The following is a 27,654-nucleotide window of genomic DNA, read 5'->3' as shown; positions in this document are numbered from 1 at the left end:
TTTTTATGTAATCAACCATATTGACAACACACCAGTCAATGAAGAGCACCTTCACTTTAAGTTACCAAATTGCATCTTTAAAAAATATTCAAAGCTTTATTGGATTGCAAAGCTAATTGAAAGAGAAGTTACATTTATAAGCATTAAAAAAATTACCTATTAGTCATTAAAGTACAAGGTTAGTCATTGAGGCCTGTTTGAAAGCCTTTGTAAATGAGTACAATGTGTGGAAACATCCAGTGATGATTAGTTTTCCCAAGGGTGTGACCAATTTTGCAGCCACAGTTTGCTTCCAGGAAGCGTTTCTTTTTAAACCAGCACAGAAAATTGATTGGAAACTGTGTTTAAAAAAATTCTTGATCATTTATGTTGGTCATGCTGACTTTCAGGTTAATCACTCCAATATAAAAGAATGGAACAGAGGGCAATCTTCTTTTGTGTAGTTTTAGTCAAAGTTTTCAGAGCTGTTGTCATACCCACACTCCTGTTCGGCTCCGAATCGTGGGTCCTCTACCGGCATCACCTACGGATCCTAGAACGCTTCCATCAGCGTTGTCTCCGCTCCATCCTCAACATTCATTGGAGCGACTTCATACCTAACATCGAAGTACTCGAGATGGCAGAGGCCGACAGCATCGAATCCACGCTGCTGAAGATCCAACTGCGCTGGGTACGTCACGTCTCCAGAATGGAGGACCATCGCCTTCCCAAGATCGTGTTATTTGGCGAGCTCTCCACTGGCCATCGTGTCAGAGGTGCACCAAAGAAGAGGTACAAGGACTGCCTAAAGAAATCTCTTGGTGCCTGCCACATTGACCACCGCCAGTGGGCTGATATCGCCTCAAACCGTGCATCTAGGCGCCTCACAGTTCGGCGGGCAGCAACCTCCTTTGAAGAAGACCGCAGAGCCCACCTCACTGACAAAAGACAAAGGAGGAAAAACCCAACACCCAACCCCAACCAACAAATTTTCCCCTGCAACCGCTGTAACCGTGTCTGCCTGTCCCGCATCGGACTTGTCAGCCACAAACGAGCATGCAGCTGACGTGGACATTTACCCCTCCATAAATCTTCGTCCACGAAGCCAAGCCAAAGAAAGAAGATTGTAATCATATTCTGAATTCCATCTACTTTCCCATGAAAACCACAAAAGTAGTCTTGGAAATAATAAACATTGTCAAGAATGTTGAAGTCTTATTTCAGGGCCAAAATGATAAATTACTGTTGGTGATAGATTTTTGAATTCTCCTTTCAAACCTTATCATACATTTTTTTCTCCTTTCTCTGACTTTTTTGTGACTCATTGTCCTCAGCTATCGTATGTTGGCTTCCTTACTCAGTCTTTAAATCTAATTGGTTAAACAGAAAGGCCTGATATTCACTAAGAGCACAGATTCCCCATTTCCTAGTGGTCAATTCATCATTTTGCTGTTCCAGAAGTTTAATTTGCAGGTTATATGTGTCTGAGGTGATGTCAGATACCAAACTAGCAGTTATGCAGGCTTTAAAGTGCAAGCCTATGGGCAAGCTGGTCGAAAGATATTTAAAACATTGTATTTTGATTGGTTAGTCCTGTGCCTGCTGCCTTTTAATTTCTTCTCTAAACCATGGTGTGTTTGATATATACTCTGAATTTTAATTTATGTATTTTGGCACATGGGAACGCATGCACTTTGTCCTTCCCTCCCTTGACCTAGCTATGACTGACATGTGTGGTCCTCACAGCACCTTTTTGGCACCCATATTTATGCAATGTAATTTTTAGAGCAGTGTCTCAAAATTTGGTATTTTCTGGTCTTTTGGGGTTACTAACTGATTGACTGCATTTTCATATTATTAATTCTTCTTCTAAAGTGTGAAATACATTTTTGGTCCATAAATTTTATTGCTGATATAGAATAAGTTAATCACTGAATTATTTTTATCCCAGATTTCCAATTGCATTTGTGACATTTTAGAATGTGGTCAAACCATAGGCTAGAGAGACACATACTCACGAAGAATGTGTTTTATGTGCTCATTACTGGAAGGGAGTTTGCATAATGTATTATATTTTATTAATAATGTAATGTTCAGTGTACTCAACCCACCCACGTCTCATGGATGTAAAAGGAATGCACATTGCCAGAGAGAGTTGTTTTTTTAAAATCCACAAACATATAGGAAATATTTCTGTTATGTGGAAAGCAGCTCGATATTGTCTCCAAATGACAAAAAATGACTAGAAATGAATATGCATAGATATTCAGCAGAAAAAAAGGGTAAGAGATCACTGCTTGCACAGTACTTATCTCCATGAGGGGAGACTCATCATGTCTGACGTTCTCTTAAATTAGAACAGACATTGTAGCACACAATGTTGTGCCAACCTATATAAACCTATTCCGCAATAATTTAATCCTTCCCTACCTCACACCCATAATCCTCTATTTTTCCTTCATCCACATGGCTATCTTATTCTAGTCCTTATCTACAAATACCAAAATCTGCAGAGATCTGAACTAAGATATTTTGAATTTAAAATGGCTTGTTAACATCTGCCTGAGAAAATGGTCATCGGAGGAAGAGAGCAGCTGGAGGATATTTGTTTGTTGATATAATGGATTAAAATAATGGATCAAAATCCTGAGAAGATGCTCAAGGAAGAATTTCATATTGGAAGAATTGATGAATCAAAATCTGTTGCCATATTACATAAATTCCTTCCTCCATACCCAAATGTTTGCCTGAATATAAAAGTGCAGCAATTAACGTATGTCATTTGCAAACAGGAACCAAGGCATATCGCTAATATCATGGGACTATTACATATTAGCATGTTACATGCATAATTTACTCATAAATATAGCAATAGTTATGAAATAAAATCCTCTCAAACACAGGAAGTTGTGGGAGAAAGACCATTTTTGATCTTAGCTAATTTGTCAATTTGTCAAAATACCTCAATGGATTGACCTAGTTTTTAATCCCTGATGGGTTGCACATAGGATCCAGGTCTGTACTATCACTAAACAAAAATGAAGCATTATAGTAACTAACGTTATGGCAAAAACACATTAATATTTTGGGTTTGGCTGTTTTCAAGCTGAAAATAGAACTTACTAAATATAAAAGAAGTAATTTTGCCCTGTCACCATTAATCAGTTGGAAAATTTCTTAGTGGGCAAAATCTTCTTCAGCATGATGCTGAAACAAGCCATGAAAACCTCAACAATGAAGACGCTGTTTACATCCGGTACCACACGGATGGCAGTCTCTTCAATCTGAGGCGCCTGCAAGCTCACACCAAGACACAAGAGCAACTTGTCCGTGAACTACTCTTTGTAGACGATGCCGCTTTAGTTGCCCATTCAGAGCCAGCTCTTCAGCGCTTGACGTCCTGTTTTGCGGAAACTGCCAAAATGTTTGGTCTGGAAGTCAGCCTGAAGAAAACTGAGGTCCTCCATCAGCCAGCTCCCCACCATGACTACCAGCCCCCCCACATCTCCATCGGGCACACAAAACTCAAAACGGTCAACCAGTTTACCTATCTCGGCTGCACCATTTCATCGGATGCAAGGATCGACAACGAGATAGACAACAGACTCGCCAAGGCAAATAGCGCCTTTGGAAGACTACACAAAAGAGTCTGGAAAAACAACCAACTGAAAAACCTCACAAAGATTAGTGTATACAGAGCCGTTGTCATACCCACACTCCTGTTCGGCTCCGAATCATGGGTCCTCTACCGGCATCACCTACGGCTCCTAGAAAGCTTCCACCAGCGTTGTCTCCACTCCATCCTCATCATTCATTGGAGCGACTTCATCTCCAACATCGAAGTACTCGAGATGGCAGAGGCCAACAGCATTGAATCCACGCTGCTGAAGATCCAACTGCGCTGGGTAGGTCACATCTCCAGAATGGAGGACCATCGCCTTCCCAAGATCGTGTTATATGGCGAGCTCTCCACTGGCCACCGAGACAGAGGTGCACCAAAGAAGAGGTACAAGGAATGCCTAAAGAAAGCTCTTGGTGCCTGCCACATTGACCATCACCAGTGGGCTGATATCGCCTCAAACCGTGCATCTTGGCGCCTCACAGTTTGGCAGGCAGCAACCTCCTTTGAAGAAGACCGCAGAGCCCACCTCACTGTCAAAAGACAATGGAGGAAAAACCCAACACCCAATCCCAACCAACCAATTTTCCCTTGCAACCGCTGCAACCGTGTCTGCCTGTCCCGCATCGGACTTGTCAGCCACAAATGAGCCTGCAGCTGACGTGGACATTACCCCAGGCCAAAGAAAGATGGTGCTGAAGTGGGCCTATTAGAAAGTAGATTAGGATGAAATGCAAAGCTGTTGTTAACATTGATGTTGGCACCCAGTAAATAAATGTAGCAGCATTCTGTGTGGGGTGAAAGCAATTTGCAAACTTTGGCTATTTTATTCTTTTCTATTCCCACATGTAACGTTGAAACATTTCATCCCCTGAAAATTAGAATAAAGAAAACATTCTAAATTGTTTGGATTACATTGTGATCTTTGTGCTGAAGGGGCTAGGACACAATATTCTACCATAGTTGTGGCACGTCATGACAATCCAGATGAAAGGTAAAAGGGTTGCTTACTTTAACTGATCAGGATTATAGATTGTTACTTGTATTACTTTCTCTACCAATAAGTGAAATGGTGTGGTTAGCAATGCTATTTGTGTGTTTTTTTTTAAATTGTAATAAAGAATTGGGTTATTTTAAAACATTTATATTTTATTAGCTATAGACTCAAGACTGTGGAGGCATCCATCTTTGAATCCAACTGAAGCTGCCAACAAACTTGTCTCTGACTCCCTCTAGTGGTCATAAATGTCACTAGCACTATCACAACATCCCCTTTCCTTGAGATATTTAATCTAACAACATGACACACTAACACAGTATTCATTTCAATTTAAAGGTTCAACATAAACATAAACATAATATCATCACCACAAACCTTCTAAGCGTGCAGTTCAGTTTCTTTTGGAGATTTAGTCTGTCAGATGCTTTGATAACGTATGTGGATCTTCTTAACTCAGGTGCTTGTGTCGGCTTTGATGGTCCACTACTGAATAGCACTGGTGGTGGTTCCTCTGTTACTTTGCAGGCTGAATCTTCTGCATTTTTCTGTTCCTGCAGTTTCTCTTGTGTTTTCTGCAGGGTCTTTTGATTCCTCCTTAGTATTTGACCATCCTCTGTTCTGACAGTGTAGGATCTTGGATTTACTTCCTCCATAACAGTGGCCTTCTTCTCCCAGGTGTTGGAATCTCTCAGTCTCACTGTGTCATGTTGTTCCAGTGGCCCTAAGTTTCTTGCTGACTTGTCATAGTTTGCCTTTTGTCTCCAATGCAGGCGTTTTTGTTTCTGTTCGGCATCTTTGACATCTCACTTCTTGTTTGAGTCTTCAGAGTAGGCAAGTATGGTGCGTAGTCTACGTCCCATCAGAAGCTCAAGGGGTGGGTGACATGCCACATTCACATGGTGAAGCTCTGCATCTCAATAGGGTGGAGCCACTGTCTAGTATTTTCTTAAGCAACTGTTTAACTATGTGAATCCCTTTCTCTGCTTTGCCATTTCACTGCGGATGCAAAGGACTTGAGGTCATATGTCGAAAATCATACTCTTCTGCAAAGTTTTGGAATTCTCTGCAGCTCCTCCAAGGAAAAGTTTTTAAAAAAAAAGTGCAAAAGAAGAAGGGAGACCAGTCTTTAAACTCCTGAATGATTAGTAAATAACCCAGGAGAAGAAACACGGTGCTGCCAAAAAAGATAAAGAAATAGAAGAGAATACAGAGAAAATGAAAGAACAATGACTGGAAGAAAAAGATAGGCCTACCTTGGAGAAGAAGCTGGGACCTGAGGTGAAGTCTTCTCTCCAGGTGAAGAGGGCCTCCTGGCAAGCTGTGATGGCCCTGCAACAACAGGGAAGCCCTGACGAGTCGGGAAGAAAAGCGACCCGACTGCGCATGCGCAAGGAGTCACTCGTGGGCAGTCGACAACAATGGAAGGCTCTGTCAGTGTGTCTTACCAAACCTAGACAGGCTCCTAGGGGAAGAACAGTGAAAACCAGAAGAAAAAGGAGAGGAAGAGGAGGAGGAAGAAGAACAAAGTTTAGAGGAAATGTTGGAAGAAGAGGTAAGAAAGAAAACTAAAGCTATCTCTAAGTCTCAAAACCCAGTAGTTGTGATTATGAATGAGTTAAAGTTAATAAGATGAGATATTAAGAGGTCAAAGGCTACAGTTAATAAATTATGCAAATTTGTTAAAGAAATGCAAAAATAAATCAAGAAATGGAGGAAAAATTTCAGTATTATTTTGGAAAATCAATTTCTTCAAGAAAAAGTAGATAAGGTGGATGAAGGATTATTAGATGTGCTTGAGATGAGTTAACAGCGTTATGAAAAAGTGGATTCACTAGAAATTTTAGTTGAGGGAACAATATTAAGATTATTGGTTTGAAGGAAGGAGAAGATATTATACATTTCCTACAGTGTTGGAATCCACAGACTTTTGGGGAAGTACATTTTCATGGAGATACTGAAATTGAGTGAGCCCATAGAGCTCTTAGACCTAAAACTCAACCAGATCAAAAGCCAAGGCCTATTTTGGTGAAATTTCTTAGCTATCAAGTAAGGGAAGCAATTCTAGAATTAGCAGCCAAACAGGCTAAAAAATAGAAAAACACCACTAAAATTAGGAGGGGATAAGATTTTCTTTTATTCTGACATAAACTTTGAATTATTGAAGAAAAGGAAAAGGTGCAATCCAGTTACAAATATACTGTGGAAGAAGGGATATACTTTCATTTTACATTATCCTGCAAGTTTGAAAGTTTTTGTCCAAGGAGGTCCAAGTAGATTCTTTATGAATCCAGAATATGCTCAAAAATATGTGGAACGGTTGCCACACGTGTGTCAAGAATTGACCCAAAGAATGGACACTTGAAGATGGGGAATTGTTCTACTTTGGTTAATATAAATTGGAAAAGGTTTTATAATATTGTCAAGATGAATTTATTATACTCGGAGGAGCCAGAGATGTACTGACTGGTTCCTACTGAACCATGGACGTTTTTTTGCGACTTTAGTCACAACCCGAAAAATAGAGGGTGGAATCATTGTCTAGAGGGTTTCACGACGATGGTGGGGTTGGGGGGGCGGGGGGGGGGGGGGGGAGGTTCTTACCTATATTTCTTTATTTTTTTTCTTCTCTGTATTCAATCAAGTATTATCTTTATCACTGGATTTTAAGATTTTTTTTTATACTTAAGAGATTAGCGACAGATGAAGGGGAAATATCTTGGAGTTTTGATTTGGGAGGTTTATAGCTTCCAAATTTTGAGTATTGCAGGTACACAATCCTTAATCCGGACATCTAAATTCCAGAAATCCCAAAAATCGGCAAGGGGGGGATGGGGGGAAGGGATGGCAGCGCGACTTGGGCGGGCGAGGGGGGTGATGGCAGCCCGACTCGGGTGGGTGAGGGAGGGAGATGGCAGCATGACTCAGGCAGGCAAGGGAGGAGATGGCAGCGCGACTCAGGTGGCAAGGGGGAGATGGCATCATGACTTGGGCAGGTAGACAGCAACACAACATGGGTGGGCGAGGTGGGTAGACTGCAGCATGACTTGGGTGGGCAAAGGGGAGACGGCAGCTTGTCCCATGCAGGCGTGGGGAAGATGGGAGCGCAACTCACCGGGTAAGGGGGAGATGGCAACTTGACTCGGGCGGGTGAGAGGGGAGATGGCAGCATGACTTGGGTGGGTAGACAGCAAAACAACATAGGTAGGCGGGTGGGGGAGACGGCCGCATGACGCGGGCAGGCAAGGGGAGAGGCGGCAACATGACTTGGGCAGGTAGACAGCACCACAACATTGGTGGGTGAGGGGATAGACAGCAGCGTGACTTGGGCGGGCGAGGGGGAGACGGCAGCGTGACTAGGGTGGGCGAGACGGCAACGTGACTTGGGTGGGTGAGCGGGGGGGAAGGCAGCACGTCTTGGGTGGGCAAGAGGGAAGATGGCAGCGCAACTCAGGCGAGCGGGTGAGATGCAGCGTAACTGGAAGGGGGTGGGGGTGGATACTACAGCACAATTTGGGTGGGCTTAAGTCTGGGGCAACTGGCTTTTTTTCTGAAATCCGTAAAAATCTGAAATTTGGAACACTCTGTCCCCCATGGGTTCTGGATAAAGGATTGTGTACCTGCATTATAAAGTGACCCAATTACAATCTCTCTCTTCTCCTTTTGAGGAAGGAGAAAAAGCAATTTGGGCTAATACAGAAATGAATAAAATAGGTGAGTAAACAAGAAGGCCATTGGTACAAAAGAAATTGACCCCCTTTATGTTGAATAATATAAATTTTATTAACTGCTCAAAAAAAGGGAATAAAAGCTATCAAAGATTGTTATCAAGGCAGATATAGTATGAAAAAAATCTAACAAATGTTAGATACAGAAGGATACATTATAATTTCATGCACTAGTTTTTGGACATGTCTGAAGTCAAATTACTTTTGGACCAATTAATAGATTTTTTTCCCCAACAGGTATTAGACGTACAGTATATAGAAATGTTAAGTTGTATACCTTTGGAAAATAATACATATAATTTAAAGAACAGATATGATAAATTTCTGAGAATTTGGCTATCATATACGTAAAAAATATTGGTGTTCTAATTTTATGGATAACATGTCAGTAGTTTAAAATATGATAAGTTATATATTTTTCCCCAGCTCGACTTCATTTTACTCTATTGAAGTTATTTGTATATTTTTATATACTTAGATTTTGAAATGTGTTATATATTACATAGTGGTGTCTTGCTTTACTGTGTATTATATATTTTAAAAATGTAATTGTAGTTATTAGACACTTAAGTTACATTTTATTAATTAGATAATATTCAGCATTGTGATAAAACTAGGCTAATATATTTTAGTTATTATTGTAGTTGTAATTATTAGATACATTTGTTACAATTTATTAATCAGATAATATCCAGTATTATTATAAAACTGTCCATCTCCTTTTTTTCTTCTTTTGCTTATTCTTTTTATATTTTTCATTTCTTTTTTTCTTTTTTGGGGTTTTCCTGTGTGGGAGGGAATGGGTGGGAGGGGAAGAAAATGATAAAAAAGCATTTATTGATTTTGAAATACTAAAATTTCTTAGTGTATGTATTTTTGATGCACGTGCTAATCAAATAAATTTTTTTAAAAATTGTTAAAAAAGTATCAAAGCTCTCTCCTTGCACCTGCCTGCGTGACCGAAGTGTGCTTCTTGAAGGTTTAATTTTTCTTTGGTGAACAGTGTTCATCAAACATCTCGATAACCTTGTTGAACTTTTGCTGTTCATCTGCCTCGGCATAAACAAATGTGTTGAAAACCACTAGTGCTTGAGGTTCCACCAAGGTAAGTAGCAGTGCAATCTTCCGTGCATCCAGTTTGCTATTGAGTCCAATGGCTTGCAGGTACAGCATGAATATTTGTTTTAGCATCCTCTACTCATGGTCAACATTTCCATTCCAATTTACAGCGTCAGTAGTCTTCACCCTTCCATTGCTCTGCTGCTATTGACTGATTCTCACTTTCCATGTTCCAGATGTTTCTTTCCTTCCTGGTATGCACAATTCTGGTGTTTCTTTTACTCCTGATATCATGTAATGTTTCTTTTATTGCAATAAAGAAACAAGTTCTTTAAAAAAACTATATTTTATTAGCTATAGACTCAAGACTGAATGGAGGCATCCATCTTGAATCCAATCAAAGTTGCCAACAACTAGTCTCCAACTCCCAATACTGATCAGGATTGTCACTAGCACTCTATCACTACACTATTGCAGTGCCAGTGACCAGGGTTCAAATCGGTCCTGTCTACAGGGGTTTTCACATAGAGGAGCTGCCTTATTTCCCAACTCACAATCTATGTAAAAGGGGAATTGGAAAGGTAAATTCAGTGTTCATGCTGAAAGTGTATTGCTAAGTCCTTTTATGTTGTGAGCCAGCTTCCCAAGGCAAAAGGGGCGGGATGTGAAACACAGCAGCGCCGCCCTCTGCTGTGATGTAGAACATACACACCAGGAAGTGAACTTCCTTTGAATGCAATAATGGAGGTTGAACAGCAAGTACAAATGCAAGCTGAGTATCTTTATTGAAGTATTAGAACTCAAGCAAATCTTCTACACATTGTAACTTGCGAGTTGCAGATGGTTAATTTTAAAATTTGCCCTCTTTGGTCATAGGCTGAGAACGTCATCATGACGTCATCAGCCACCCCCCTTTCGAGCTGGTTTCAGCACTTATCAGTGTATGCAGGAGGGGTGTAACTTCACTCCATCTTTGACACTAGATCCCTTAGCAGAGAAAACATGGAGTAAAATGGACCCGCCAATTTACCTTTTCAGCATTCATGCTGGTAAGTGAAACATATAAAAGCTAGAGGAAAGCTGGATTGAATGCTATAGATCATAAAATAATACAGCACATTACAGATCCTTTGGCACTTGATGTTGGCCCTATATTCTCACATATACTCATATATTCCTTCCAAAAGAAAATACTAAACCCTCCCTACCCTATTTTCTTTTCATCAAAGTGTCTGTCTAAGAGTTTCCTAAATGCCCCCAATGTTTCAGCTTTCACCACCATTCCCAGCAAGACAACTCTGTGTAAAAAAAAAACTTACCCCTGATGTCTCACCTAAATTTCCTTCCATTCTCCCTGTAACCACATGGGTTTCCTCTGGGTGCTACAGTTTCCTTCCACTTTCCAAAGATGTTTGTGGTTAATAGGTTAATTCGTCTCATGAGTATATTTGGACAGTGCAGGCTCACAGGCTTGAAGGACCTGTGCCTGTACTGTATCTCTAAATTTAAAAAAAAGAAATTAAGGTGCCACCTTCTATCATTATATGTAGCTGAGATGAATAGCTGAAATAGCTAGCTTTAGTGGAGGAGGGGAAAAATTGGTCTTTTATTGGGGCTAGTGATCTGTACTCATGGAAACCTGACTATAGATCTACACACCTGTACAAGCACTCTGTGCAACTTTAATTGAGTCTTTTTTAAACTCGCATCCAACTGAGCAGAATTTGAATCTCCTTATTACAGAAGTACATGGAAGCGTAGGAGATGATCTAACGAAGAATTGAGAGGATGATTCATCAGAAGAAGAATGGTAGAGGGCTGATCTGAATGAGGCTAAATGAATGATAGAATTTAAGTTTGCAATCATAACAGAAATATTGCAACTTGTGGGAGTAGGAGTCAGAAATATAAGATGCAATTTGTGCAAGGAATTCATAAAAAAAACTTGTTTATCATTGATTGGTAATATGGAACCTGCTATCCCCATATTTAACAGAGATGAATTTAAGGGATACAAATACAATAACTTTAACTTACACATGCATGTTTAAACTTAAAAAAAAAACCATGTAACATCATAGGAGGGTTAACAATGTAATTTAACATTGATAGACTTGGAGTAAATATAAATTTAGACATTCAGCGCAGTAACAGGCCCTTCCACCCCATGAGCCCGTCCCACCCAAATACCCCAATTAACCTACCATCCCCATTCATTTTGGAAGGTGGGAGGAAACGGGAATGCCCAGGGGAAACCCACAGACCTGGGGGAAAATGTACAAACTCCTAACGGACAGCAGTGGATTCAAACCCAGTTTGCTGGTGCTTTATTGTGTGGCTTTGCTTTTCTTTGCTAAGTCAAGTTTTTTTCCAATATTTTTATTAACATTGAAATTGCACATCAAAAAATACAAAGTACAGAAGGATATTTGTTAATAGTCAAAAAGATACATTACACTTAAAACATAGTTTCATCCAAGTTACCCTGCATTCTCAATTAAACAAATTATATTTTATTACATTGTATTATAATTATTCTTTAAAAAAATCTAAACCTACTACCAAAAAAGCTGTTTGGCAAAAACAGAGGATAGAATTCTTATGAAAGTAATAAATTACTTATTGGTCAAAACTTTTACCTTCAAATCAAATCAAAGATTATGAAAATAATTCAAGAAGGGTCCCCACAGTGTTTGAAAATTTGAATTAAAATCAGAAATTTAGTATCGAATCTTCTCTAAATTTAAACATGACATGACATCAAGTAGCCATTGAGGATAGTAGACGCAGCAATGTCCTTCTATGTGAGTAACACTGCTCACCTAGTCATAAGAGAAGTAAAATCTAATACATGCAGATCAGATGCTGTTAAAGTTATGCCACTCTCCCCTATGATACCAAATAAGGCAGTTACAGGAGTAGGCTTAAAATTAACTTTAAAAAATACAGAGAAAGTTTGAAATACTTCATTCCAATATTTCTCAAGACTCTAACATGGCAAAACACATGAATTAATGAAGCATCTCCATTGATGTATGGAGATATATTCACAATGAGGAGATATATCCACATAAAAACAAGTTAGTTTGACTTTGGACTTTGGACAAGTGAGCCCTATGGACTACTTTAAATTGTAGGAGAGAGTGGTGGGCTCATAAAAAAGTATTAACCAATTTGAAAATTACGTTCCAAGTTTCTTTTGAAATTAATTATTGAGGAACCTGTTTCATTGTTCGTTTGGGGTCCAAATAGACATCTTCTGAGTAAGATAATATTGTTCTTTGGGTGCTTCATATATTTAGCATTGGCTAAATATGTAGAAATAGGAAGCCCTGGAAATATTGACTCACTAATGCACATGAACTGATATTTTCTGGTGATTTTAATGACCTGCCTGACCATATCTAAAATATATATTTTTAGATATATAGCACAATAACAGGCCCTTCCCACCCACAAACTTGTGCCACCCAAATACACCAAATAACCTATAAACACCGTACGATTTTGAAGGGTGGGAAGAAACGGGGATGCCCAGTGAAACCCACACAGATATATGGAGAATGTGCAAACTCCTTACATTACAAACACTAGATTTGAACTTGGATTGCGCTAACCGCTTCGCTAACTGTGTCGCCTTTGGCAATCTCGGTCTATTTCAAAATGCAGTTATCCCTACCTACTTTGGTTTTAACAACCTGGGTGAAGGGTTCCGGCCCAAAATCTCGACCATTCTTTTTCTTCCACCTATGCTGCTCAACCCCATTCACATCTTCCAGTTTTTTTTTCTCTCTTGGTTTGGTTCACATCTTGGTTATTCAATCTTTTTGAAGCAAAAGTTACTTTTTAATTCTACGCAGTATATCATAAATGTAATTTGCCACCTGTACAAGGCTTTGGCAGTATTTTGCAATCTTTAATAAATGACTTCCAGGAATCAGTGAGAAGTTTAAAGAGCTATTTGGATGTAATATCATGCATTAGAGCACACATTATTCAGAACGTTGAAGGTAGTAGGCCAGATGGAAATGGTAATTAAGGACACATAAATATGGTAATTCAGAAGGTGTATGTGATTTTTCATTGACTGAAGAAGAGTATCAGGAGCTCATGCTGGAAGTACTTGAAACATAAAGAAGGCCACAGATGACCAGGTTCTGGTCACTGAATCATAGGAAATGCTGGATAGCACGAGAACAGGATAGAAGGACATTTACAGGGATGTTGTTGAGATGAATTAGCTAGTAGGAGATGTTGGCTGGTTCTGGATTGTTTCTTTTCAAAACGAGGAGGCTGAGAGGACATTTAAAGGAATGATAGGCAGAGTTAGGACACATAAGAAGGACCTGTCTCTCTCAGTGGAAAGGACATTAACTAGGGATCATTGATTTTCCTCGGATAAAAATGTCAAATACTAGAAGTCATGCATTTAATGTGAGAAAGAAGAAAGTTTAATGAAGAGTTGCAGGGTAATTTATTTACACATGTAGTAGGTGCCTGGAACATTCTGGGGTAATGGTAGGAACAGATATGATCATCATACTTGGATACATACACGAATATGAAGGCATAAGAGATTTAGTTTAATATGGCATTGTATGCAAACATCATGGGGTAAATAGACAGTTTCCATGCCTTACTGTTCTATGGAAGATATTAGGCTTTAGGATGAAATTAAGGAAAATTTTCAGTCATAGAAGGGTAAATGCCTGAATTTCCCTGCATGAAGGCTTCTGGGGGCAAAGCAACTCATTTAATTTGAAGAGAATCAGAGTGATCACTGATGTATCTTCAAAGTCACGGACCAAGATTTTCAAAGTGGGATTAGTTTGAATATTTTTTTGTGGAATGAATATGATATAGTGAACATCTTATGGGATTTTCCTGCCCCATTCTTTTTTTAAAAAAAATTATTTAATATTTTCCAAACAAAAACTTATACAAAATCCATAATGTAAAGATTAGAACTACAACTATCCCACCGCTCACCCCACCCTCAACAGACCCCATATGGGAAGCATTAAAGAACATAACAAAATACATACCACAGTTTAAGATATTACTAAATTCCTACATTTCAAATAAGGCGACCACATTTTAACAAAAAAAATCATAATTATCATGCAAATTATGTTATTTTTTCCATATAAATACAGGACCTCAACTCATTATGCCAACGATTTACATTTATCTCAACTTCGTCTTTCCAGGAATCGAAACACATTTACGCGCTAGCGCAAATGCTAAACGCAAAAATGCTGTCTGAAACATATCTAACCCCGAGTCCATAAATGGTACAATATAACCCAACAAAAAATTTTGGGATCTAATAAAAATTGAATTTTAAACAAATTAAAAATTAAAAAAAAAATTCACACTATGAACCATATTAATCAAAATACACACAAATATTTCCCTCTTGAATATACATAGTGTCATTTTCTCCCCTTTTCCCCCCTCCCTTCCCTGCCCCCCTCCAAACCCATTAAATGTTCAACATATACAATACAATAAACCTATTAAACAATGTCATCACGCAATGAAAATAAACAAGAAAATTGTGTCATCTACTTTTACACACTGGGTCAGTTCATTTCGTCTTCTTCTCATTCTATCATTTTAGGGGGAGGAGGTCCGCGGTAAGCCCTCTCAGTTGTGTTCCATGTACGGTTCCCAAATTTGTTCAAATAATGTGACTTTATTTTTTAAATTATATATGTTATTTTTTCCAATGGAATACATTTATTCATTTCCATGTACCATTGCTGTACTCTCAGGCTCTCTTCTGATTTCCAAATTGACATTATACTTTTTTTTGCTACGACTAAGGCTATCATAATAAATCTTTTTTGTGCGTCATCCAGTTTAAGGCCTAATTCTTTACTTCTTATATTACTTAGAAGAAAGATCTCTGGGTTTTTTGGTATGTTGCTCTTTGTGATTTTATTTAATACCTGATTTAGATCTTCCCAAAACCTTTTCACTTTCTCACATGCCCAAATTGCATGTACTGTTGATCCCGTTTCTTTCTTACAGCAAAAACATCTATCTGATAATGTTGGATCCCATTTATTTAACTTTTGGGGTGTGATATATAGCCTGTGTAACCAATTATATTGTATCAAACATAATCTCATATTTATTATATTTCTCATAGTTCCGGAGCATAGCTTTTCCCATATTTCATTTTTTATCTTTATGTTTAGATCTTGTTCCCACTTTTGTTTGGGTTTATAGCTTATTTCATAATTTTCCTTCTCTTGCAGCTTGATGTACATGTTTGTTATAAATCTTTTAATTATCATTGTGTCTGTAATCACATATTTAAAGCTGCTTCCTTCTGGTAATCTCAGTCTGTTTCCCAATTTGTCCTTTAAGTAGGTTTTCAGTTGGTGGTATGCAAACATTGTACCATGAGTTATTCCATATTTGTACTTAATTTGTTCAAATGATAATAAATTATTTCCCAAAAAACAATTTTCTATTCTTTTAATTCCTTTTCTCTCCCATTCTCTAAAGGAAAGGTTATCTATTGTGAAAGGGATTAGTTGATTTTGCATCAATAATAATTTTGGTAGTTGGTAATTTGTTTTTTTCCTTTCTACGTGAATCTTCTTCCAAATGTTGAGCAGATGGTGCAGTACTGGTGAACTTCTATGTTGCACCAGTTTTTCATCCCACTTATAAAGTATATGTTCTGGTACCTTCTCCCCTATTTTATCTAGCTCTATCTTGGTCCAATCTGGTTTTTCCCTTGTTTGATAAAAATCTGATAGATATCTTAAATGTGCTGCTCTATAATAATTTTTAAAGCTTGGTAGCTGCAAACCACCTTGTTTGTACCATTCTGTTAATTTATCTAGTGCTATCCTCAGTTTCCCCCTTTCCATAAGAATTTCCTTATTATTCTCTTTAGTTCATTGAAGAATTTCTCTGTTAAGGGAATTGGTAACGATTGAAATAGATATTGTATCCTTGGGAAGATATTCATTTTAATGCAATTTACCCTTCCTATCAGTGTTAGTGGTAAATCTTTCCAATGTTCTAAGTCATCTTGTAATTTTTTCATTAAAGGCTGATAATTTAATTTGTATAGATGGCCTAGATTAATATCAAGTCTAATACCTAGGTATCGGATTGCTTGTGTTTGCCATTTAAATGGTGATTCTTTTTTTAAACTTTGTGTAATCTGCATTATTCATTGGCATCACTTCACTTTTATTTGCGTTGACCTTGTATTTTGAAGAAATTCCCTGATTTTATACCAAAATGATTGAACTTTATCACAAAGCCAGACCGAATGTAAAAAAGTTCCAACACATGATCCACATCTAAAACACAACTCTGAATTATTAAATCCATATTTTCTCAATTTCTCAGGGGTTAAATATAACTGATGCAAAAAATTATAATTGATCATACTATATCTTACATTAATCAATTTATTCACACCCTCAAAACACATAGTCGGCCTGATCGATATCACAAGTTAAATCATTTTTTCCATTTAATCCTGGATTTATCTAGATTTATTTTATCCATAGTATCTTGTAACAATGCGTAAATCGCTGAGATGAAACCCTTATCTTAAAAATGAGAAATCATGAACTCAAATTTCATTAACTTGGGAATTTTCATTTCTCTTCCAAAATTATCTTTCACTAACGCTCTAATTTGATAATAAACAAAGAATTCCCTGAAATCCCAAATTTCTCTAAGTTGCCTAAATGATAAAAATTTACCCTCTTCAAAATAATCCTGCAATATCTTTATTCCTTTGATCTGCCAATTTCCTAAAAATTTATTATCCCATGTAAAAGGAAATAATTTGTTTTGATATATTGGGGCCTGAACCAATATTTTACTTTTTGAGCCTATTAATAAGTTCCTTTCAGTCCAAATCCCTAATAATTGTTTCAAAACCGGTACGTTGTATCTTTGTAATAAAACAGAATTCCATTTAAATACAAATTGATGTTGGCAAGGTTCCAGTGTACCAGCCAATTCTACCCTTGATCAACTAGGGGGACACGTATCATCTAACAGACAATTAATAAATCTTAATTGAGCTGCCTCAAAATAACTTTGAAAATGGGGTAATTGCAAACCTCCCAAAGCATACTTGCAAGTCAATTTGTGTATCGCTATTCTTGCTAGTTTTCCCTTCCATATAAATTCTCGGACTACTTTATTTAAGTCTTGAAAAAACGATTTCAAAAGAGAACAAGGAATTGATTGAAAAAGATACTGAATTTGTGGAAAAATATTCACCTTAATACAGTTTACTCGACCTATTAATGACAAAGGTAAATCCTTCCATTTAATTAAATCAACTTTAATCTTTCTCATTAGCAGTACGTAATTTAAATTATACAATGATTGAATATTTACAACAATACTTAATTTTATCAGTTCAACGAAGTTTAGTAATTTGTCTGCACTGGTCGTAATTTCCTTCAGAAATTGGTAATATTTCACTTTTATCCCAGTTCACTTTGTATCCTGATAATTTACCATATTGTTCTAAACATTCTTGCAAGTAAAATAAAGATCATTCCAGATTAGTTAAATATATCAAAACATCATCCACAAATAGATTAATCTTATATTCATCATCTACTATCTTTATACCTCTAATATTTTCATTCTGTCTAATAGCTTGAGCTAATGGTTTGATGACCAACGCAAATAGAGCTGGCGACAGAGGACAACCTTGACAAGTTAAACGCGATAATTTAAAGAAAGAAGAGGCTTGACCATTTGTCACCACCCTAGCTGTAGGATTATTGTATAATGCCTTCACCCAACCAATAAAAAAGTGTCCAAACTTATATTTCTCCAACACTTTAAATAAAAAATTCCATTTGACCCTATCAAAAGCTTTTCCAGCATCTAATGCAACTACCATTGGTAGGCAAGGTTGCTGACGTGAGGCGTTGATCAGTGAAATCACTCTAAGAATATTATCAGAAGCATATACTTATTTTTAATAAAACCAGCCTGATCAGCATGTACCAATTGTGGTAAATACTTAGCAAGTTTATTGGCCATTAATTTTGCGATTATTTTATAATCCACATTCAATAATGAAATTGGCCGATATGAAGCTACTTTCAAAGGGTCTCTATCTTTTTTTGGTATACCTTATTATTGCACTTAAACACGAATCTGGTAAGGCTTGTTCTTGGGTTACCTGATGAAGAACGTCCATAAATAAAGAGGACAGATCATCATTAAAAACTTTATAAAATTCAACAGTGAACCCATCGTCTCCTGGAGATTTCCCATTAGGCATTTGTTGAATAACATTCTTTATTTCTAAATCTGTAAAAGGAGAATCCAGTTTCCTCACATCATCTCCTGCCCCATTTAACCGTAATCCTGTTTGTCAGACATTTGTTTATTTTACTTCGAAGGCAGAGGGTATTGCATTCTTTTTCAAGGTAATGGGATTTGGGCGAAACTGAAGATTTATTTTAAGGAATAAGGAAAAGGAAGCAATGCAAGGCTTGTGATTTATTTGTTAGTGGAAAACATTCCTGAGTCTTATTCACTATTCATGATTTCATAATTTTTTTTCACAAACATTAATAATCTGAAAACTGCATTGTTATGATTTGAACTCTTACCAACTTCATTTCATTTTGGTGAACCCCATGTTAAGTTTGCTTCTGAATCCTTATTCCTCAGGAGCCAAAAACGACCCTTGCACACAAATTAATTCTGGCCAAACAGAGAACCCTTCGTTCCCATTGGTATTTGCACTACAAATAATGTGGATATATATGTAACCTCTCACCTCTCTTTAAACAAATTTCTAACAGACCATGAAATTTGGACTGAATATGACATACTTGTGCTCATTAAGAGACCGATAAAAGCAAAAGTTGTCAGAAGTTGTCAGAATGTGTAAAGTACTCTAAATCAGGTTTCAAGTATTGATTCCATTTGAATTTTCACTTCTTTCAAGCACATGATTGTGAAGAAATTTTAAAAAAAGCAATGGAAAAACTTCCTCAAGAAAGCAGATTTCCTGCTGCCTCAACTCATTTTGCAGCAAAAAAAAAGAATCTTAGCACAAAGATGAAATAAAGTGTACAGTTCTATCTGAAGATACTGATAGCTATCAACCGGTCAGGCAGCTCCTGGAGAAAAACCATTATTAGAACATACTACTGCAAAGGCTCTCTGGCCCATGATGTCTATGCCAAGGAAATTCCAATTTGTTATGGGTCAATGAGCTTTTCTGAATGTGTGTCTACCGATATGGGTGTAACTAATTTTCCTTGAAGTGAAAATGAGACAATCAGAGACACTACTTTATCAAAACTATTGAATACCTTTCCAGAGGAAAAAAAATCCCTCATTAATTACAAGGTGGTGTTTTGAATCCTGAATGGAGTTACATTCCTATCTCAAGGAGATAAAATGACCTGGTTAAAAAAGGCCCAGACATATGCACTTTCTAGCCAGTAAAAAAAAATTTCGTTGTCATTGGGAACTTGGCACCCACTGCCATTTCTCAGCAGTGAGACTAACTTGATCCTAATGACATACAAGCCTGTTGAAGCAATTAAATTAATTTTGTTGTCTTGATGGGGGACTGCCTACAAGGACTCATCATCAATAGGGGTGAGTCATTTCCTTTAAAAAATGACAGCTGGCCTTTTTGAAGTGTTCCCAGAAATACTTTCCCACCAGTTGGACATAGAAAGTGATTTTAAACACACTGACAAGCTTCAAATCATAAAAATAAATGTAACTTTAATGCTTATAGCCTTCAATAAAATAGAAACTTTTACGTTGCATGATTCTATTAGAATTACAGTGATCAGCAATTTTAAGAAAATTTATTTAAGAACACACCTGGAAGGTAAAATATGAACTGGTACTTGCCACGACTCATTGCGATAAAATTATTGACAGGAGGAATTCTTTGCAAGCAATGCTAAAATTTGGGTGTCAAATCGAAAACAAATGCTGCATGTTTAAAAATTTATTCATGCAACCATAAGAAATTGTATTGTGCATTGAAAATCAGCTTACTCCAAAGTCAAGTGATATTACACATTTCTCAGAGTCTTAACATTTTATTTTGTGTCAGAACTTTTTATTGGTATGAAATTCCCCCAAAAGTCATCAACAATTGAGCTTTGTCCAGAATTTATTTCCATTAAGATCTTTAACATTACTGCTTTGAAAAATGACAGTTTTTATTTGCTTGCATGCAGAACAGATTTTGTTAACCACGCTGTTTGAAAGAGTCACCCGTTAAATTGCCATGTTGTGACCTTGTGCGTTGAGTGCTTTGCTGATCAAGATTATCAGTCTCACCTTTTTTTGACACAGTATTATTCTACACCATTGTTGCAGATCAAGTTAATTTAAATATTTCTTTAAGAAGAAAGAAGGAAAGAAAAGGGTGCAGTGTGAAACAGCAAGATACCTGACTTGGTCGATGATCAATAAAGATTCTTGAATCTTAGTGGTCTTTAATCAAGATTAATGAACTTTTACAAATCTTTATGTTCATCTGTAGTTTATATGTCAATTTGCTGTTTTCAACCAAATCATAGATAAATGTCAGCACTGCATAATTATACCCAATGAAGGGTTTAGGCCCAAAACATTGATGCCTTTTAATTTCCATGGATGCTGCGTTGCTTGCTGAATTTCTCTGACACTTTTGTGTACTGTGCTACAATCAGATTATTTTAGAACAGGGGTCTTCAAACTTTTTGACCATTGACTCCTTCATGGAATACTTGATCCCTCATTGACCCCCAGCATGGAATCCCGGCGCTGGGCTGGGGGGTTGGGGGTGGTGGTGGTGCTGGATAGGAGCGTGCTCAGTCCATCCTACCATTCACTCTCAACATTAAGAGGCCGAAGCCAAATACAACATGGCAGCCACCAAGGCCTGCTCTTGTGAGAGATTGGCCACCACAGCTAAAGACACTATTTTCTGTTGATCTGCCCCTGCTTTCCACCACAAAAGTTCAATTGACCCCCTTTTGACCCCCTGGCATTTATCAACCCCTTGGATAGTCCCATCAACCGCTTTGGAGAGCCCGACCTAGAATCATGGAAATGTACAACATTGAAGCAGACCCTTATTGCTCATGCCTAGCTCCACTGATAACATTTGCCCACAAATTATCTGCAATATTTCCTAAAGTACAATAATTTCACCACAAAAAAACACAGTTGACCGACCTTTGCAGGGACCTGTGATTGAGAAAGATGTTACATAAATATTTTCCCTTTATATTTCCTCAGTGGATATTCTTACACAAGAATATTCTTTCTTTTTCAATCTTTTTTATTCACATGAATATTCTCATGCATCAATTGATGGAGCAGGTAGTAATTGTAAAGGGCATCACTGAATTTTAATTACCTCTGAATAGCTTTATAATGAACAAGAAGAGGTTATCAATGGGAAACCGTTAGTGTGTTGCTGTCCCCACCCCCAGATGGAAATGCAGGCTTGACTTTTGTGGCACTGTAGCAGCTCTTATCCAGAACGGATGCCTTGTGCAATGAAATTCTGTCATGTAAGAAAGGCAGACCACGTGCTGGCCTTGAAATTGCTGAGAAATCTTTGTTCAGTAGATAAACTAACTGTCAAACCTGTCAAGCTTTAGAATGCTTCTGAATATCTCTCCAAATTGAAAAGATTTAAGCAAATTCAAAAAAGTTCAGAATTCATCTCCCTTTCCAAGTTCTTGTTGCAGAACCATGTTCCAACATGTATCCATTGTTGGACGTCAGCTCTGGAATTGCAAGCAGAATGAAGCCATTTGCATATAGGGCCCTTCTCCCAGCCTTCTCACCCTGTCCACTTTACACTTGCTTCTCTTCTACATTGCCCCAGTTTCAATAAATTGTTTTGGCTTGAAATATCAACTGCTCTTTTTCTTCCATTGATGATGCTCTACCCATTGAATTTCAACAGTGATTGTGTTTAGCTTCAGATTCTAGCATCTGTTGTCTCCTGTGTATCTCCTGTTCCAACTAGACTTTATTTTAAATCTCCCATCTGTTTCCACATGGTTACAACTAAATGGAATCAACTTTCAGATGTAACTATTTTTGATTAACTAGAGTTGAATTTAAGTGACCTAATACATGATCTAAATTAGTTTGTGGTTTGATTGATCTGATTTCTGTTACAAGTTATTTATATTTAATTATTTGTCATTTGTACCTTGCTGTATGTTATGTGGCTAATTGCTTGGCTTTGGGACGAATTAGAACAAAATTTAGGGGTAATGTCAAAACATTAGAATGTCAATGAATGGCATAATGTGAAGCAACTGTGGTACATTTTCAAAACCTGTCAATCAATGTACTGTAGAAAATGTAGCAGACAATTAACATCTAGAACCATAGAACTCTGCAGCACAACCTTTCTATCCCATGCTGAAATATAATTTCTAGTCCCAACTACCTGCACCCAGTCCATAACCTCCAGATCCCTCCCATCCATGTATCTATCCAATTTATTCTTAAAATTTAAGTGTCTGCATTTACAACATCAGGTGGCAGCTCATTCCACACTCCCACCAGTCTCTGAGTGAAGAAGTTCCCCCTAATATTTCCCTTAAAGCCATGTCCTCTCATATTTATCTTTCCTAATCTAAGTGGAAACAGCCTACTTACATTTACTCTGTCTATACCTTTCATAATTTTGTAACCCTCTATCAAATCTCCTGTCATTCTTCTACGCTCCAAGGAATAACGTCCTAACCTGTTTAATCATTCTCTGTAATTCAACTCCTGAGGATCTGGCAACATCCTAGTAAATTTTCTCTGCACCCTTTCAATCTTACTGATTTCCTTCCTGTAGTTCAGTGACCCGAACTGCACATAATACTCCACATTTGGCCTCACCAATGTCTTCTACATCCTCACCATTAAATCCCAACTCCTATGCTCAATACTTTGATTTATGAAGGCTAAGATGCCAAAAGCTTTCTTTACAACCCTGTCTACCTGTGACGCCACTTTCAGATAATTATGTATCTGTATTTCCAGATCCTTTTGTTTCCTCACCCTTCATCTACTGTGTGTGTCCTACCATGGTTTGTCCTTCCAAAGTGTAACACCTCACACTTGTCTGCATTAAATTCCATCTGCCATATTTTTCCTTCTGCAAGGTTTGAAAACCTTCCTTGCTGGGCCACAACACCTCTAATCTTAGTGGCAACAGCAAACTTGCTGATCCAATTTATCACATTATCATTCAGATAATGTGACAACAAACAACAATTGTCCCAGCACTGATCTCTGAGGCACGCCAGTAGTAGTGTTGGGATGACAACCACATAAATTGATGGAGGGATAAGTGGCCAGAATTTCAATATCACCCCCCAAATGCCTTAATCTCATCTCTCAAATGCTGGTTATCAACTTTTGATGCTGTTGTTTTCTACATGAGCTTTACAACATCCACATTTCTTGATTATTTCTGAAATGAAGGAGATACAGAAAAGCTCAAATAATTGATTTCATAACCACTTTCCCTGAAATATAATTGAAGTCAACATTTCCTCACTTGGTGTCAGCCAGATTACTTATATTGTTTCTTGTGGCCACAAATCTTGATCTTATGTGTGATTCATGAGAATGACGATGACTATTGAAACTAACCTAAAATCTGAAGAAGAACCTATTAATCTTTGTCACCTTTTACAGCAATATTAAGTGATTCTCACATTTTCCCCCACACATACTGTAATGCTTTCCTCTCACCATTTAATCAGGAACAAATATTTTGGAATGACTACTGGAGCAAAACAAGATACTGAAGCCATCTAGTGTGTTTGGTGATGGTTGTTCTTTCTCTCGTGCAGCTGCTAATCAAATAAGCTGATAAAAGCCAAGGGTGACATCTCTCCACATCTGCACTGACATTAGACATGCAAGATTACACTGCTAAAAAGCTGCTGCCAGAGCTCCAACAGTGTTCCCAAAGCAGATCATGGATGCATATCAGGGCAGAGTCGGGGCATTCAGCCTCTTCCTCCTATCACTTCTCAGCTTCTTGCCTCTTTCCAATTCTCCCAAATGTATTCACCTATTATCTGCTAGCCTGCGCTCCTCCCTTCGCACCTCCACCTTTTTATTTGGGCTTCTGCCCATTTCTTGCTATTCCTGATGAGGGGTTTCAGCCCACAATGTCAACGGTCTTTTGCCTTATGTGGACGCCGCCCGACCCGTTGAGTTCCTTCAGCCTTTGTGCATTTCTCTGGCTTTTCAGCTGATAGAGAAGTATCAAACAGCTTTGTGTAGCAGCTACAAATACATTACATTGGAAAATTTTCAAATGATTTTTATCTCAACTGACTACTCGCCCTTTCCCCCCGCCCCACACCAGAAAGGTTCCTATGGGTAGCTGTCCTGTATGAAGATTTCATAAGTTACATACATAGCTATAGGGTATTTTCAAATTTGATACCTAAATGGCAGTTCCACTTGTTTTATCCTAGAGTACACAACAATAAGACCTCATTAGAACCACAGAACACCACACCAGAAACAGCCACACTGGCCCATCTTGTTCATAAAGACCTGCACCTGGATTATAGCTCATCATACCTCTCCCATCTATGTTCCTATCCAAATTTTGTTGCCAGTATGTCATGGACATCCTAATTTCACAAACCAATGCAAGGAAGTCTGCAAAACATCCAAAAAGAAACTAGATTAAGACATTTTTTCAATGATAGTCTTTGGCCTCTTGCATCACCAGATGTGGGGGAAAATCCTTGTCTTTGTTTCCTTGCACAAGTTGGATAATGTAGAGAAAATGGTATTCTTGGATTTTTCCGAATCAATGGAAATTAAGCTCTTCTAGAAACCATGGCATAGAAACTCTTAATTCTACAGTATGCATATCTCTGAGCCGCACACCACATCCCAGATTCTGATTTGTTCCTCAACTCAGGGCCACTGAGGATCAACAAGGATTGGATGTCTTGTCTAATTAATAATTTGCTCAAATGGAACTGTATCATTGCCCAGATTGCATCACTGATTTTGAACGGAGACTGTCTTATTTTTTGTTTTTAAATGTGTTGTATTAAGAACCCAATACTATCTTGACTAGATGTCAGGTTACTAAAAGATTTCTTCATCTTTTCAGAGGCGAGCAAGTTGGTCATGTCCTACATTGCTGCTGTTTGTGGGAAGGGAGCAGAGGTCAATCAAGTAAAGGAGCAGTTGCTACAGTCAAACCCTGTGCTTGAGGGTAAGTTTAAGAATAACAAACACACTTTCTTGTTTTGTAGGGAAGAGCACTGATATAAGACCAAGTTCAAAATAAAAATCCTGATCAGAAAATGTTAACTCGTTTGATACATGTAATGACAATAGTAATCATTTAGTTTCATTCTTCTTAGTTCGACTTACCATGTGGTTTCTTTGAATCTAGTTAACAAAGAGTAGTTCACGGACAAGTTTCTCTTGTGTCTTGGTGTGAGCTTGCAGGCGCCTCAGATTGAAGAGACTGCCATCCGTGTGGTACCGGATGTAAACAGCGTCTTCATTGTTGGGGTCTTTCATGGCTTGGTTCATTTTGGCAGTTTCCGCAAAGCAGGACGTCAAGCGCTGAAGAGCTGGGTCACGTCTCCAGAATGGAGGACCATCGCCTTCCCAAGATCGTGTTATATGGCGAGCTCTCCACTGGCCACCGTGACAGAGGTGCACCAAAGAAAAGGTACAAGGACTGCCTAAAGAAATCTCTTGGTGCCTGCCACATTGACCACCGCCAGTGGGCTGATAACGCCTCAAACCGTGCATCTTGGCGCCTCACAGTTTGGCGGGCAGCAACCTCCTTTGAAGAAGACCGCAGAGCCCACCTCACTGACAAAAGGCAAAGGAGGAAAAACCCAACACCCAACCCCAACCAACCAATTTTCCCTTGCAACTGCTGCAATCGTGTCTGCCTGTCCCGCATCGGACTGGTCAGCCACAAACGAGCCTGCAGCTGACGTGGACTTTTTACCCCCTCCATAAATCTTCGTCCGCGAAGCCAAGCCAAAGAAAAGAAGAAGTTAACAAATGCACAACTAATATCAGAAATGGAATAACTAAGTTGGTGGAGAGGCTGGTCTTGTTCCCTCCATCTTGTAGAGAAGGAAATCTGCTTATCTGTTTGATGCATAGTTCATCTGAAGTGGATTGGAAATCCATTTCATAGTCATACAGCAGAGAACAGACTTTCAGCCCATCCGGTCCATACCAACCATCAATGACCTATGTTATACTAATCCGACATTAATCCCATTTTTTACTCCCCTCATATTCCCATCAATTCCTCCCAGATTCTACCATTCACATACACACTTGGAACAATTTACAGTAGTCAATTAACCAATCAACTCGCACATCTTTCCAGTGGGGGAGGAAACTGGAGAGCTTGGAAGAAGCATACAGTTACAGTGAGAACGTGCAAACTCCAAGGTCAGGATTGAACACAGGCCTCAAGTCCTTTGAGGCAGCAGCTCTATCAGCTGCGCCACTGTTCTCCCTGCTTGATTTTGTTTGATCATATTGCTACAAAAATCGTTAGTAAGAGTAAAACCTGATGGAACACCATCATTAAAATTGGCACCCAATTCGGCAAAAATATTTCCAGCCCAGCTGCAGAAGCAACTATCATGCAGGTCTTGAGGAGATAGAGTGTGTGGTGCTGCCTCTAAGCTAAAAGGATTCCCATTAGTTAGATGAGGACAGGACAATTCTCTCGGCCTAGGATTCAAGGATGAAGAAGAGCACAATCTGTAGAAAACCATCTCCTGGGCAAAGTGATAAAAATAGAAAACACAAAGGAAACCCGACAGCTGTGGCTGGGCCTAAAGGATGCAACCTAATCCAGCTCGGTCGGCGATGGCAAAGCTTCTCTCCCAAATAAACTCAATGCCTTTTCTATGCCCTATGCAACCACAAGAACAAGAAAGAATCACCACCGTGCACCCTCATGTCACCTGATGATCCTCTTCATACTGAGAATGATGAGTGTGCTCCTTCAGGAAAGTAAATTCGAGGAAAGCATCTGATCCAGATGGAGTACACAGCCAAATATTAAAAATCTGTGCTGACCAGCTGACCAACCATGTTCACGAATATCTCCAACATCTCACTTCGGCATTGCAGGCTACTCACCTGTTTCAACAGGCATCAATTACACCAGCATGTGGAAACCTGCCTAAGTGACTAGCAACCAGCGGCACTCACATCAACCGTGGTGAAGTGTTTTGAAAGGC

At 38.4% G+C, this 27,654-nt stretch overlaps 1 protein-coding gene across 5 annotated transcripts in view; it reads left to right on the top strand.

The window, feature by feature from the left end:
* myo1b (myosin IB) overlaps positions 1 to 27,654 on the top strand; it is a 312,780-nt gene that overhangs the window by 158,515 nt on the left and 126,611 nt on the right. For all 5 annotated transcript variants that reach the window (XM_069934623.1, XM_069934624.1, XM_069934622.1 and 2 more), the window contains exon 5: positions 25,533 to 25,637. In XM_069934623.1, the coding sequence (XP_069790724.1) occupies positions 25,533 to 25,637 (105 nt within the window). The remainder of the gene's footprint in view (positions 1 to 25,532; positions 25,638 to 27,654) is intronic.

Source organism: Narcine bancroftii, chromosome 4 (genome assembly GCF_036971445.1).
Source record: "Narcine bancroftii isolate sNarBan1 chromosome 4, sNarBan1.hap1, whole genome shotgun sequence".
NCBI classification, from domain to species: Eukaryota; Metazoa; Chordata; class Chondrichthyes; order Torpediniformes; family Narcinidae; genus Narcine; species Narcine bancroftii.
This window is presented reverse-complemented; position numbering and strand designations above follow the sequence as displayed.